General features: G+C 45.1%; 1 protein-coding gene across 4 annotated transcripts in view; it reads left to right on the forward strand.

Annotated features, from left to right (window-relative positions):
* The first annotated feature begins 1342 nt into the window (after positions 1–1342).
* The window catches only part of RXRG (retinoid X receptor gamma), a 116400-nt gene continuing 103490 nt past the window's right edge, over positions 1343–14252 (forward strand). For 3 of the 4 annotated variants that reach the window (XM_073358200.1, XM_073358199.1, XM_073358204.1), the window contains exon 1: positions 1343–1480. In XM_073358200.1, coding sequence (XP_073214301.1) covers positions 1435–1480 — 46 coding nt within the window. In that variant the 5' untranslated portion in view covers positions 1343–1434. Of the gene's footprint in view, positions 1481–5610; positions 5656–14252 lie in introns of those variants that run through there. The other variant, XM_073358202.1, reaches the window with a different exon arrangement.

The raw sequence follows: 14252 nt of genomic DNA on the forward strand, positions 1-14252 counted from the left end.
GTGATGGGGGGTACCAGCCCTGCACTGGGCCTGAAGGGGTTAAGGAGAGCCCCTGGGTACAATCCCCCTTGCCTGCTATAACTGCAGTAGGTGTCAAGTCTGGGGAGAGGAGATAAGAGGACAAGCCCAGCTTGGTGAGAGGGAGGAGACCTCTTGAGCTAGCTTTAGCTAGAGACTGCCTTGAAGGTGCCTCCAAGGAAGGACCAGCTGGGGCTAGAGCTTAACTGGAGACATCTAATGTGAAAGCTGCCTTGGCCAGGTAGGCCTGGAGCAGGACCTTTTTGTTACTCGTAACTAGTTTGGCTTCCCTTTTGTTTTGGGCCTGACCGAAGAGTCAGCCGGGGAAGAGTATGTGAGGCGGGGCCACAGGGCACACTGGGAAACAGCCCAAAGGGACAGAGGGGTCAGTATCCCGAACTGACAGCACAACTGTCCATCTCACTTGGTTGGAGCTGACCTAAAGTGAAGAGAGATGAAAGTCAAATAACCTATGAGTGCTATTCTCAGGGTATCCTCTTGCTTTCTGGGGCAGGTGGACCAGAAACAGAGAGCTGGCAAACAATGCAACAGTTCTGGGAGGTCCTGAAAGGTGCTGTGAAGAGTCATTTGCATTGTATGCCGCTTGCCACTACGTGTGCTACAATCACACCCCCCAGTTGCAAGGTCAACATACCCAAAGGCAGGGGCTAGGCCTTCGCTGCCAAAATAAGGCAATAGCACGTGTCAGCTGCAAATCCCAGGGGAGGCAAGGCTCTGTAGTGCTTTACCTTGATGTAGCTAGTCAAGGTCGACTCTGGGTGGAGGTACGGTGTTGACCTCTGGTAGCGATAGCAAGGTAAAAAGTACATGTGCTTTGTCTGTCCTAGGAATTAACAGCAAGAGATCAAATGTGCATTAGTTAGCTTTCTGTAGAGAGCCAGAGAGAGGAAGCAGTCAAAAAAGAAGAAATGTGACTGGATAGTTTATGGACTTGTGCTAAAAGTTCAAAGGCCAGCTGTTATCTCGCCGGGGGAAACTGAGATTGGAAGGGGGCTGCAGGCATGGTTAGAAACAGACCCTGCCTTCAAATAGCAAACTGCCCCCCTTGATGACACAGATTTTAAAACCACTCCTCCCCCCCTGCCCCGGCTGAGAAGATCGCAGCCCTGGCTGGTTTGTCTGGCCATGCTGTTGGCACTGTGTTGCAACACAAAAGAGAGAGGAGCCAAAAAAGCAAACGTGCCCATGCGCGCAAAAAAAAAAAAATGCGCCAAAAACCCAGCCCAGGTCAAGGTCTGGGAGGTAAATTTGTAACTCGGGGAAGATTGTCAGGAAGCAGGTTATAATGTGCAAGCAGGCTTCCCGTTCCCTCCTCCCCTGAGAGCCTCCTTTGTCAGGGTGACCGGAGCACCCTTCCCAGGCTAGTGAGCTGGAGGCCAGGGACACAGCTCAGAGATGCAGGTCCCCCAGTGCACGGTGACGGGCTCCTTTTCTCCTTTCCGTAAGTCCCCGCCTCACCCTTTCTTAAAATGTAAAGCTGAACGGTGCTGACCTGACACTGTCAAGCCGAGCGAGCAGGCCATATGCATTGCCTTGAATCCGACTCTGCCAGGAGAGGGGCTGATGAGACACAAGGGCTGCCTGGAGTCTTTACAAATAGCAATGCTCCATTGTTTGTTTTCTCTGGGGCTTTGCAACAGCATGGCTTGTCTCTGTCTTCCTGTAGCAGTCCTGGAAACCTTGCAAGTTGAGGTTTGTCACAGTGTAACTCGGGTGCCAGCATGCAAGTTTTGGAAAGAAACAAGCTTTTGCAGCATTGGGTTTAAATCTCCCGTTGCTCTGGGTTTGATTTATTTCTCCCTGATAAGCCTGGGTTCATAAATGTTCAGTACATGTTTTCCTCTTATAGTGCATGAACAATAACATGCATCAAAAAGAAGCGGGAATGGGATGCAATTCTGTAACGGACGCATACTGCTTGGGGCTCACACTTCGCAAATAAGGGTACATTTATAAAACAGTTTATAAAGGGTTAATGATTCATAGATGTTATAGGCGTGAACAGGTGGTTGTAAGTGTAAACACATGTTTGCATTGCAACATTTAGTGGTGGAAACAAGTGAAGAATCAGGGGGAGGAGACGTAGTTTCTTGGTTTTGTTTTGGGGCACTCTGATTTGCCAGGGCTGGCTGGGGTAGTTCTGCTGGGTGGGCCAGAATCCTCCACAAATGAGGCATGGTAGTCACTAGGCCTACTCCTGAGCTGTCTGAAGCTACTTAGGTGATTTCCATTGTGGGCATGTAGCCTGGCAGGACACACTCAGAATTGCTCTCTGGTAGAACCAATGGGAACTCACGGGGAAGGGGAAGAGTTTATAAATAGGAAGAGTGGGAGCCAGATTAGAGTGGAAGATTTATGGTGGGAGCACTACAAGGACCAGATATCTGTACCATAGGGATTGTATTCCAGCAACTTTACCCATTTTGTGGAATTTAGATAGCAGGCTGCTTGCTCCCTCACCCCCCTTGCAGAAGCAGACAAAGAGGACTAAAATGGCTGTAGGCTATGCAGATTGCAGACTGGTGTGGCAAAGACTCAGGGGGAGTTTGAAGGAGACTGGGGGACTAGTGCTTGTTTCCCAGTTTTAAGGAGATGGCATCCCCTAGAGAGAGTTTAGGTTCTGTTCCACAAAAACTGAGAAGAGAAGAGCCCCAGGGAGGTGTATGTATGTGCATGATTATACTTTGCATTTTAACTCATGATAGTAACAAATACTAAAACTTGGGGAGGGGGAAGCCCCCTTGAAGGAGTATAGTCAATATGCAAGAGTTGTTATTGATGATATTCATAATTGTTTCAAGGGTTATAAGCAAACTGTTATGTATGCATAACTTTATATAGATTGAGTAAATGTTTATCTTTAGTGATTTTGAGCCACTCTCCAGTTACATATTTAATGCGATATTATACATCAGCATGGAAAAATTGATGATATTTTTAAAATCAAATTTTTAATTTAAATCGGGCTTTATTTAAATCAGTTTTTAAATTTAAATTTTGTTTAAAAATAAACAATAAAAACAAACCTACTTAATAAAACAATAAAATAAAAATAAACCTACTTAAAATTAAATTTGAAAGTCGGACAGTCTATGTTAAGGTCTAAATTTATAATAATCTATGAATTTCATTTAAGTGAAATAAAAATAATGCTAAGCAGTACTCATTTCCTGCCGAAGTTTTAAAGCAAGTCACAGCACTGAACTGGTGGAAGTCTGGCTAAGCACCTGAAACCAGAGTTTGTTGAAGAAGGATGTTGATAAATTGGCGAGGGTTCAGAGAAGAACCGTGAGAATGATTAAAGGATTAAAAAACCTGCCTGATTGTGATAGACTCAAGTGATAGAGAAGGTAAAGGGGTGACTTGATTACAGTCAGATGAGGTGATCCCAAACGATCCCTTCTGGCACTGGAATCTATGGAAAAGTGCTAAACCAGCTTTTGACGGCAGTAATCTTTGCTGCAGGTGCAGAGAGATTATTTTGTTCATTTCAGTTTATTCAGTTGGTTCAGTTCAATTCAACGACTAGTTTATTCAAAGTTAAGACACTGATTGAAAGTTGAAAAAGCAGGAAAGCTTGTTTTTTTTTCTTCCCTTTTCTTCCAATCTATGAATAAAAACCAGGAATGAGGGATGAGATCTACTAGTTCTAAAATCTCAAAGGGTATGGCGACCAGAGACCATTAGTTCAATTCACTAACTACAGATAATACTTATTTTGTTTACTAAATCAGTTAGTTTTAAATGTAAAACATATTTTGATCACCTCTTTTTTCCTGATGTATCCAGCACATTTATGGTGTTTTTTATTTAACTAACTCTTAAAAATGCTGGTTTTGACATTTTTTAAATGAATTCTAATTTCCATCCAAATAAGGCTTGACACAAATCCCAAGTAAAAAATTAACAATCATCTAGTAAATAAGAAATGCATCATTCACCATTTTCTAACATAAAATATAAAAATTATTAATCTGAAAAAATGTATGTTAAGTTGTATCATTGCTTAAATAAATGTGTATAGGTATACTATAGTGTCCTGGTTAGCAAAAAGTACCAAATGTAGTGTAAAAGCTTTATTTTGTTGCAAATCAATGTTTTTTAATGATTATCAACCAGTGAGTATCGACTTTTCTTTAGGAAAATAATACTAAGTACAAATTAAAACAAGATTAAAATTGATTATTTAAATCGTTTTCCGACTTGCTAATTTAAATCATGATTAAAAGCAGTGATTAAAATAGCTTTGATTTAAATCAATCCATCTTGTAATATGTATCAAACTCCTGGTCTGTACCCCAGAAGAGAGGAGAGCTGAGGTACAGGAAAATAGAAAGAAATATTATGCCAAGCATTAGCCTGGTGCTTTTTTCAAGTCTGGTTCCCCAAGTACATCAGTAGGAGGGGGGTATAGATGCTTATAAAAGCAACCTGTTGAGCTGCTGGACTCTAACAATTAGTAACAATTGATCTAACTGCTTATTACACTGTCAATCATTTATTAGGGGAACAGAGTGGGTGAGGTAATGTCTTTTATTGGACCAACTTATGTTGGTGAGAGAGACAATCATTTATTGACCCTTTACTAACTATTTATAAATGCACCCTAAATATATGACCCATCTTGAGTCAGTAAAGGGTTCCAAATCACAGAGCACACATGGATTGAAGCAACAATTAAACTCACTGCTTCCTTGATAAATCGAGTTCTGTAAACTGATGTTAATGTCAGATTAACAATGATATCGGTGAGCGCATTGAAAGATTCATTGGTTAACAAGAAGTGTGTTATGTAAGCTGATTAATAGTTGTGTGACACAAGATAGTCAACAGAATTTTCTGGTGGACAATATGCAACGTATACATATTGTTTTCAAATCAGTGTAAATCATTACTTTATACAGTGCAAACTATTGCAGTGAGTAAACTTCATCTGTCATGCAGGGTTGTGGCTGGTCTTTCACAGATGCTAAGACTGATGGGCGCTGGTCATGTAGCAGAGAACCAGGCCCTTTGTCTTGTACCTTGCGTTCTATTTCCCACCTGCACAAATGGACTGCAAACCGGAGGTCACACTCTAACAAGTTAGATTCCTTCTGTGATCTGGCCCCTTTATGTTGTTCTGGTGCCACAAACGGGCCACAAAGTCACCAGATCTCATCATGGCGGGGATTCCCTTGGCATGGAGAGTCAGTAGCTGGTGTAGACTTAGCATAGCTGGCTCTAACACCACCCCTAGCATAGTGGGGTATCATAGAGGCGAGAGAGGGTGTGGCTAAAGCTTTACTGTGCTCCAGCTAGTCTCAGCTGGCCCTTTGGGTCCGTAATCATCCTGCCTGGGTTAGCGTAGCTCTGATGCTGCTCTGAACTAGGCAGATGTTAAGCCCTGTGTAGAACTAGACTCAGAAGCAAGTAGCTGCTCCTTTGGATATGCTCTCCACCTTAACTGCACCCTGCGAATACTGATTATAACTACTAGTCTGGCCGTGTGATCATAGCAGCATTTTGCAGCCACTCGGCATGGCTGTAAATGGCGACACCAGGCGCAGGGCAGTGGGGAATCAGGACCAGAGGGTTGAACCGGATGCAGAATACCGTACGAAGAGTAGAACTGGGGTGAGCTATTTGTAGGCTATGATTTTTTGAATGAAATTCAGCTGGTTTCTTGTTTGAGAACAGACTGATATTTATGAATTTGTGTGCGATCGGTGATGATTGAGTGTTTGCTCCAAGCAAACAAATTTCAGCCCACAGATTGCTTACAAGCTGAGCCTGGTGGGTGTATTTCCTCTTTGTTGTTACTGCTGTGTGATTAGTCACCTTAAAGATATAAGTCCAAAATCCAGGGACTCTGCCCCCACCCCATGAAATAGGCTGTGTGCTGGGTAACACTGGAAGGTAGAAGGAGGGGGGAGGAAGAGTGTGTGTGTGTGTTTGGAGGGAGGGAATCCGTCTGCCAGGCTGCAGAGTCAAGCCACGTTCAGGATTTGTGATTATATCGGTTAGACAAGAGAAGTAATGTGGTGTAGCGGACTAGGCAGTGGAGTGGGAGTCAATAAACTGGGGTTCAGTCCCTGGCTCTGCAACTGATTTGCTGTGCAAGCCTGGCCAAGTCACTGTGCTTGTTTCCCTGTCTATGTAGACTGTAAGCTCTTGGGCTTGTCCCTCAGCATGTGTGCAGAATACTTAGCAGGATGGGGCCCTGCTCTCAGGGCCTGCAGGTGCTACTCAGTGCCAGTAATAACTGTCTAAAAGCCCTCGGTACAGGAGGGTGCTAGATAAATTTGTGCACAAACCAGAAAGGTGTCTCTGCATCGCTGAGTTGTTTGAGTTGCTGCAATCCTTTACTGTCGTTGGATAGCTGGAGACAGTGTTTCTGTTGCTCATTCACATTAACGCAGTGGGGTGGTTAACAGTGGAAAACAGTTAAATTTGGGTTGTGGGGATGGGCACAGGAATCAGTAGTATTTTTGTAGGGGAGGGGGCTGGTGGTGTAAGGTTTGTAGGCCTGCCAGGAAGTTGTGGCCAGCTTTGCCCATGAGAGCTGTGAGGATGGGAGAACGCCCCTGACTATGGATGCTTGAGTCAACCTTAGCAGCAGCAGCAAGCTGGTCACTCATTGTGCATGTGTGGAATAGACAGGCATCATGCTGCCAGGAGTAAGATATGTGGCATTCTGAGTGTCAAGGACCAGTGTATTGCCCTTTTGGCTCGAGTGGTTTGCTACAATTCAGGGTCTTGCAGGGTTGTTTCCATTAGGCTGAGAAATCAGTGATGCGTGTCAGGTATTTTCTTGCAGTTTATTCACAGTCTTCTTTCCCAGAACATAGTTAGAACAAACAATGCCATGCAGTTTCCTTGCTGAGATCCCACTCCAGCAATCTCTGTGCCCAAGAAGCCCTCTGCCTTTGTTTTTTCTCAGGCTCACGCTTGCAACACCATCTCCTGTGTCCATCAAAGGCCTGGTCTACCCTAGAGTTAGAGCAATACAAGGCAGCTTGCGTCGCCCTAACTATGGAAGTACTGACATTTAAACGTTGCTCCCGCTGAGGTAACTGCCCTGCTATGCTGACTTAATAACTCCACCTCTACAAGAGACACAGAGTCAATGTCAATGTAGTTAGGTCGCCGCAGTGTCAGTGTTGCTTATGTCAACTGTTACTGGCTTTCAGGAGCCATCCCACAGTGCCCCAGACTGACAATACAATAGATACGGGTGCTCCCGGTGAGGACATCCACTATCAACACAAGGAGCAAAGTGTAAACTCGCACAAGCAGTGTAGTTATGATGGCGGCTATATGCCGATGTAAGTTAGATCGACTTAATTTTGTAGTGTAGACATGACCCAAGTACGTACTTGGGCCCTGTCACCAGAGTGTCTGAGCACCTCACAATCTTTCATATTCTTGTCCTCACAACATCCTGGTGAGATAGGGCCCTGCTGGTAATCTCATTGTACAGATGGAGAACTGAGTCCTGGGGAGGGTAATGATACAGGAAATTATCAGAGCAGAGACTTCCTGCTCCAACACACACCGCCTGTAAATGATGATCTAGCCCTGCTTTTGCAACTGGGGAAACCCATCAGTCCGCACAGCTTAGCTCTGACCTGCCACGTGGCCTATTGCTTGCTTTGGGGTGGTCCCCACTGCCCCGGCTGTTTGTACTTGCTCCTTTTGTTGATCCTGGAGGAGGGTGCTTGTCACCCATTGGCTTAACGAGGTCTGTGATTTGTTTTTTGGATAAGACTTACTAGCCATTAGCACCTTTCAGCGTAGGAAGTGACTGACCAATCTCTCTCGTGATCCTGGCCTCAGACACTGGTCTAAATGTGAAGAAAGCAAGACATGAAAGCCACGTCCAGTGTTTCATGCCATGCTTCAGTCTAGTCATTTGAGTGTCCAGTGTTCCTGGCATAGGTTGAATGCTCCATGTCTGTTTCAGCTAGTCTTTTGTGTCCTGTGTTCTTTCAGGTGACTTATAAACTTCCCTGTCACAATCTGAGGTAGGACGTAGTGGGAGGAATATAGGCTGAAGCCTGGTCTATGCTACAAAGTTAGTTTGTTGTAAGCTGCCTTCCGGCGACCTAGTTGTGCATATGTGTATGATTAAGTGGCCCATTATGCTGACATAGTAACGCCACCTCCCTGAGCAGCGTTGAGCCAAGGTTGATGTACAGTAGACACAGCGCAAGTGTAGACAGTGCGTTACTTATGTCGACCCTAACTGTCCTCCAGCAGCTGTCCCATGATCCCAACGATGACCGCTCTGGTCACCATTGTGAACTTCACTGCCCAGGGGTCCTGGAGTCCAGCAGCTACTCTCTCTTTAAAGCCCTGTGAATTTCTCAATTTCCTTTTCCTGATTGCCCGGCTTGGTGAGCACACCTAGCAACTCTTCATTGTTGTGTGCAGCTGCCCAGCCGACCATGCCAACTGCATGGTCCAGCCACGCTCCTGCCTGGAGTAGATGATACTGGATCTCCTGGACCTGTAGGGAGAAGAGGCTGTGCACGCACAGCTCTGGACTAGCTACAGAAATGTGGACCTCCATAAGCAGGTTGCTCGGGGGATGCAGGAAAAGGGCTATGGCAGGGACTGGCAGCAGAGCCGCGTGAAAGCCAAGGAGCTGCAATAGGTGTACCAGAAGGTCAGGAGGGCCAACAATTGATCCAGTGCCAAGCCATGGACCTGCTGCTTTTACAATGAGCTGTATGCCGTTCTCAGCAGAGATCCCACCACCACTCCACACAACACCTTCGGTACCTCCAAGAAGCCTGAGTCATAGGACTTTGTCATGAGCTATGAAGTGGATGAGGAAAAGGAGGAGGAGAATGGCAACTGGGGAATCAAGCTGCGCAGCAAGCCAGCCCTGTTTTTGACTCCACCAGTCAAGCACAGTTGAGCCCGATGCAGGGGAAAGAACCACAGGTAAGTGTATACATACATTTTCCATTACCGGGATGGCTCCCCTGGCCCCTGAAAATAGCAGGACACAGCTTTTGACTCTTCATTAATTTACTTGTGCTAGAAGAGGGAGTGGCATGACCAAGACAGGTAGAGTTGCTAACTGCTTTTCAGTCACCTCTAGAGTTAGGTGCGGGGAGGCGGGATGCAGGGGACCATGCAAAGCAGTTTGTTTATGGACACAGGGATGTCCCTTGAATTCTCATGAGAGATTTTAATGAAACTTCCATGGATGTCCTCTGCAATCTTCTCCCAAAGGTTTCTAGGGATGGCAGCTTAATTTCTTCCTCCGTGGTAGGACACTTCTCCATGTCAGTCAGCAAAAACTTCAGCAGGCACCATTGCAGTATAGAAGGTAGCAGCATATGGGTCCAGGTAGCTTCAGGACACGAGCAGCAGCTGTACTCTCCGCACCTTTGCTACCCTCAGGAGTGAGATCAGCTAAAATCACCAATGCCAATATTCGGTGCCATTGCCTTATGGTACTAGTTATAGGCCTCTGAGCAATTCCCTCCTCATTTCTCTAACCCCTGGTGGGCCGTATTCACCATGACTGGTGCTGTGCACAAGTAACCCCAAGCAGAATTGTGAATGAGGAGGTGGTGCTTAAAACTTTAGGGGAGCAAGGGGAGTGAGTTCTGCCTCTTAACTTTTCCTTTCTTTCATGACTACAGTGATGACGGTACCTGTGTGTGTTTTATCTGCAGCTGCTGCCATTGTGGCCTTGAGCCTCCTCCTCCAAACCTGTGGAACACCAGAGCCAGATAAGGGGGAGAAAGAAGAGTACTCGGGATGACTTATTCAGTGAGATCCTGCAAGCCAGGGCTGCATTGGACCATGAGCACAAGACCTGTGGGGTGAACATTGGAGACAGCCTGGAGAAGGAAAGAATGGAGAGGAGAAACACCAGGACATAATGGGGCTTCTCCAGCAGCAAACACAGATGCTGCAGACTCTGGTGGATTTAGAGGTTCAACAATCCTGGGTTCACCTCCCTCTGCAGAACTCAATATTGGGACCTCCCTATTCCACCTTCATAGGGGTAGTTTGACTTCTTTATTTTTGGGGGGGAGAGGCAGCTCCAGCAAGGCCAATGGGGACGTGCATGGGGGGCAAATTCTGTGTTTGCCCGAGGCTTGCCATGTCTGTGTAGCTGAAATGGACATGAATGTTCTCTTCCCTTCATAAGTTCTTCACTCTTAATTTATTAAGTTTTAATAAGTTTTAAATACATTTGTTTTAAAATTTCATGGTTGTGGGTTTTTTACTGAATTCTGTTACAAAATACAGCTCTCTTATTTAAAACATAACTCATATTTATTAGTTTGCAACACCTGTTACCGAATGCTTAGCAGGCCTGAAAGCAACCAATTACTTGTTTCAGAGTAACAGCCGTGTTAGTCTGTATTTGCAAAAAGAAAAGGAGTACTTGTGGCACCTTAGAGACTAACCAATTTATTTGAGCATAAGCTTTCGTGAGCTACAGCTCACTTCATCGGATGCATACCGTGGAAAATACAGAAGATGTTTGTTTTTATACACCCAAATCATGAAAAAATGGGTGTTTATCACTACAAAATGGCCCGCCTTGATTATCATACACATTGTAAGGAGAGTGATCACTTTACATAAGCTATTACCAGCAGGAGAGTGGGGTGGGGGAGAGAGAAAACCTTTTGTAATGATAAACACCCATTTTTTCATGATTTGTGTGTATAAAAACAAACATCTTCTGTATTTTCCACAGTATGCATCCGATGAAGTGAGCTGTAGCTCACGAAAGCTTATGCTCAAATAAATTGGTTAGTCTCTAAGGTGCCACAAGTACTCCTTAACCAATTACTTGTTATTGATAGTGTGCCGCAACTCCTAGGATAAGCCACAAACAAAATTAATAGAGGTACTGGCAATGTTGTATTCCTACACGTACAGCAATCACCACACAATTCCTAACAGGCCACAAAAGAGCAGGGCCAGGTAGAGCATGGTGCAGCAAAACACATTACTATGGCTCACTGTTAAAATGCTCTTTCAAAGCCTCCTTGAGCCATATAGCTACTCAGTTAGCTCAGCCAATACAAGAGCTATTAGAAGTTTAAACTCAGCAGACAGCCACTCCAACTCTGCCCTCCACCCTGGCAGAAAGGTTTTCCCTCTTTGCGTCAAATCGTATCCAGGACAAAGCAGGCAGCTATACCCATTGGACCTCAGTGAGAAAAATATCCCAATCTTCTGAGTAAACAAAGCCAACATCCCTTCAATTGACCAAAAGCACGTTCAACTGTCATTCTGCACCTGCTGAGCCAGTAGCTGAATCATACCTTGGTGCTGTCAATGGCCTGTGTATGGGTTCGTGAGCAAGGGGTAGGCTGGGTTGCCCAGGATCACTACTGACACTTCAACATTCCCAGTGGTAATCCACCAGTCAGGAAAGAAAGTCCCTACTTGTAGCTTTCTGAACGGTCCTGTGTTCCTGAAGATGCGAAGACCATGCATTGTCCCTGACCAACCAACACTGACGTTGGTGAAGCCTCCCCGGTGATCCCCGGATGCTTGTATAACCATAGAAAAGTAGTCCTTTCTGTTGATGTGCTTTATGGCAAGGTGGTCTGGTGCCATAATAGGGACGTGCGTGCTGTCTAGCACTCCACCGCAGTTTAGGAACCCCATTGCTGCAAATCCATCCACTGTCTTGCACGTTGCAAGAGTCACAGTTCTGCGTAGCAGGAAGCGATTGATGGCGTTGCACACCTGCATGACAACGGCCCCTGCAGTGGTTTGCCTGACTCCAAACTGATTTCCAGCTGACCGGTAGCAATCTGGCATTGCAGGTTTCCACAGTGCCATCGCCACTGGCTTCTCCACTGTCAGTGCAGCTCTCATTTGGGTCTCCCTGCACTGAAGGGCCGGGGCAAGTTCGGTGCATAGATCCGGGAACGTGGCCTTGCGCATCGGGGAGTTCTGCAGCTGCTGCTCATCATCCCAATCTTGCACTACGGTGCAATCTCACCAGTCAGTGCTCATTTCTCAGGCCCAGAAGTGGCGCTCCACCATTTGCAGCTGCTCTGTGAATGCCGCCACCCACAACAATCTCTCCTCCAAGAAATCATCGTGTTCCCTGCTGATTGGGTGGTTCTTGTGGCTTTGCGAATACTACAGCCTTGTGCGTCCTGTGCTTGCAATGCTCCTGTCAATAGTGCCGAGGTATGTGGGCTCCATGCTTTCGCTGGAGATGGTGGAGAGCGAAGAGGGTCAAATGGGTTTGTGGGATTTTGAAAAAAGGCATGAAAATTATGCGATACAGATGTCATTATGGGATGGATTGGAGACGGTTGCACCCTGGGAAGTTGACCCCATGCTCCCAGTCACCCCTGCGCAACTCATTTTGGCCTCATTATGCATTGCCACAACATCCCAAAAGACAGAGCACTGGACGGTGGCAGGTTGCCCACTGGGATACCTACCTGTGGTGCACTGCCCTTGCACTGACACAAGCATTCCTGGTGAGTGTGCACAAGGAGCCAAGCATGTATGTGCACGAGCGCGGTACAAACTGCAGTGGCCCTTGAAATCAGTGTGTAGTGTAGACGTGGCCTTAGTGAGGGGAATTGGTTAGCCTTTAGGTATGTACCACCCTAGGACCTCAAAGGTTTTTGGAACTCATGTTGCTTTTTGAAATACATGATCAATATATATGTTTGGTTTTCCTTCAAAAGATCAGGGTCCCTGACTGCATACCAGTTATAGGAGGACTATGGGACAGATCTATGGACTGCCTCTATCTGGGTCACAGAGTTGTCATCTGTCCTGGGACTCCTCGGGTCTGGACCCCAAATATATGGGGAAGAAATATCTGAACTCCACTGGTTTCTAATTTCATATAATTTATTACCAAAACTAAATAGCTGGAGCAAAAAGCATAAAATAAAATGCATCCAAACACCTCAAATTAACAGTGTGAATTTATATCAAATCCTCAACCAAATCTACTTCTCAGGTTGATTTAAATTGTATCCAATAAACCTACAATTTATAAGCTTTGGCTGCTAATTTGGGATGGCAGCAGTTTTGTATAACTGTCAGTTCCCAAACTCAGGGTATTATTAATCTCTGTGCCACTCAGTTTGTTTATTCCAGCCGAATGGCTGGATAGATGGAGGGTTAGATCACTCTCAGGTTGAAATCAATGTTGAGACTACAGGCTTGATGCCAATTAAGGCAGCCTGCCAAAATTGTGGGTGGGTGGGTGATAGCCAATCTCCTCCCTCCCCCCCCCACTTCATGGAAAATTCCAATACAATTCAAGACTACACAGCTTGCCAGTCACATTCTTGCAAACAAAGCGTATGCGTGCAAAGGATCAAAATTCAGTTTCTGATTGGCTGAAACCCTACCATGATTTCTGATGAAAGTAACACTTTTCTGTTCAACTGATTTATGAGAAGTAATTAAATTCACATCTTGTCCTGAGGGAGGATATTGAAGGTTTTGATGCCATGTCATTAGTAGGGGACAGTTAAGTAGCTTGTCCTGTGACAACTCAAAAGTCTTTTTAATGTGCTATAATTAGGGTGGGTTAAGGCAAATAGAAAATGTAAGAAGTCCAATGCATTGAAGCTTTTTCATCTTTTGCCCCTAATATAGAACATCTTTGCCTTATGATTTTTTTTCCTTATAGCTTTGAGTTTTGGATCGAAGAGCAATTCAGTCGCATTAGCTTAATTGTATTATAGCATTTGCCATCCCCTATACCTTAATCTGCAAAGTAGTGTCCATTAGAACTCCACATAACTCTCTCTGAAATTTAACTTTGCAGCTATAGTCTTGTAGTTAAGACACTGGACTGGGATTCAGGAGACCTGGATTTAAGTCCTCTGCCACAGATTTCTTTTTGTGTGATTTTGGGCAAGTCACTGGCACATGTCACACTACAGAGCCTTTGCTGGAGAGCTAGATATTCTTCTGCCAGTATAGCTACACCACTTCCCTGAATGAGAGTAGCTATGCCAACAGAAGCCCTTAGATGCTTGAGCCTTTCAAGCCAAAATGTGCTTTCTGAATAATTCCCTAGTGAGCAGTAAATCTGCAGCTTTGCGCAGACTTTATTTTAAATCAGGTGTAAAATAAGAAGGACGAACATTTGAAAATGTGTCCCAGCACGTGCCCAGTAGGAAAGTCTATTACTTTATAAGCGGGTATGTTGATCCTGGTTGTGTTGTGCATGTATATTTAAGGACCTGATCCAG

This window comes from Lepidochelys kempii, chromosome 8, assembly GCF_965140265.1.
Source record: "Lepidochelys kempii isolate rLepKem1 chromosome 8, rLepKem1.hap2, whole genome shotgun sequence".
NCBI classification, from domain to species: domain Eukaryota; kingdom Metazoa; phylum Chordata; order Testudines; family Cheloniidae; genus Lepidochelys; species Lepidochelys kempii.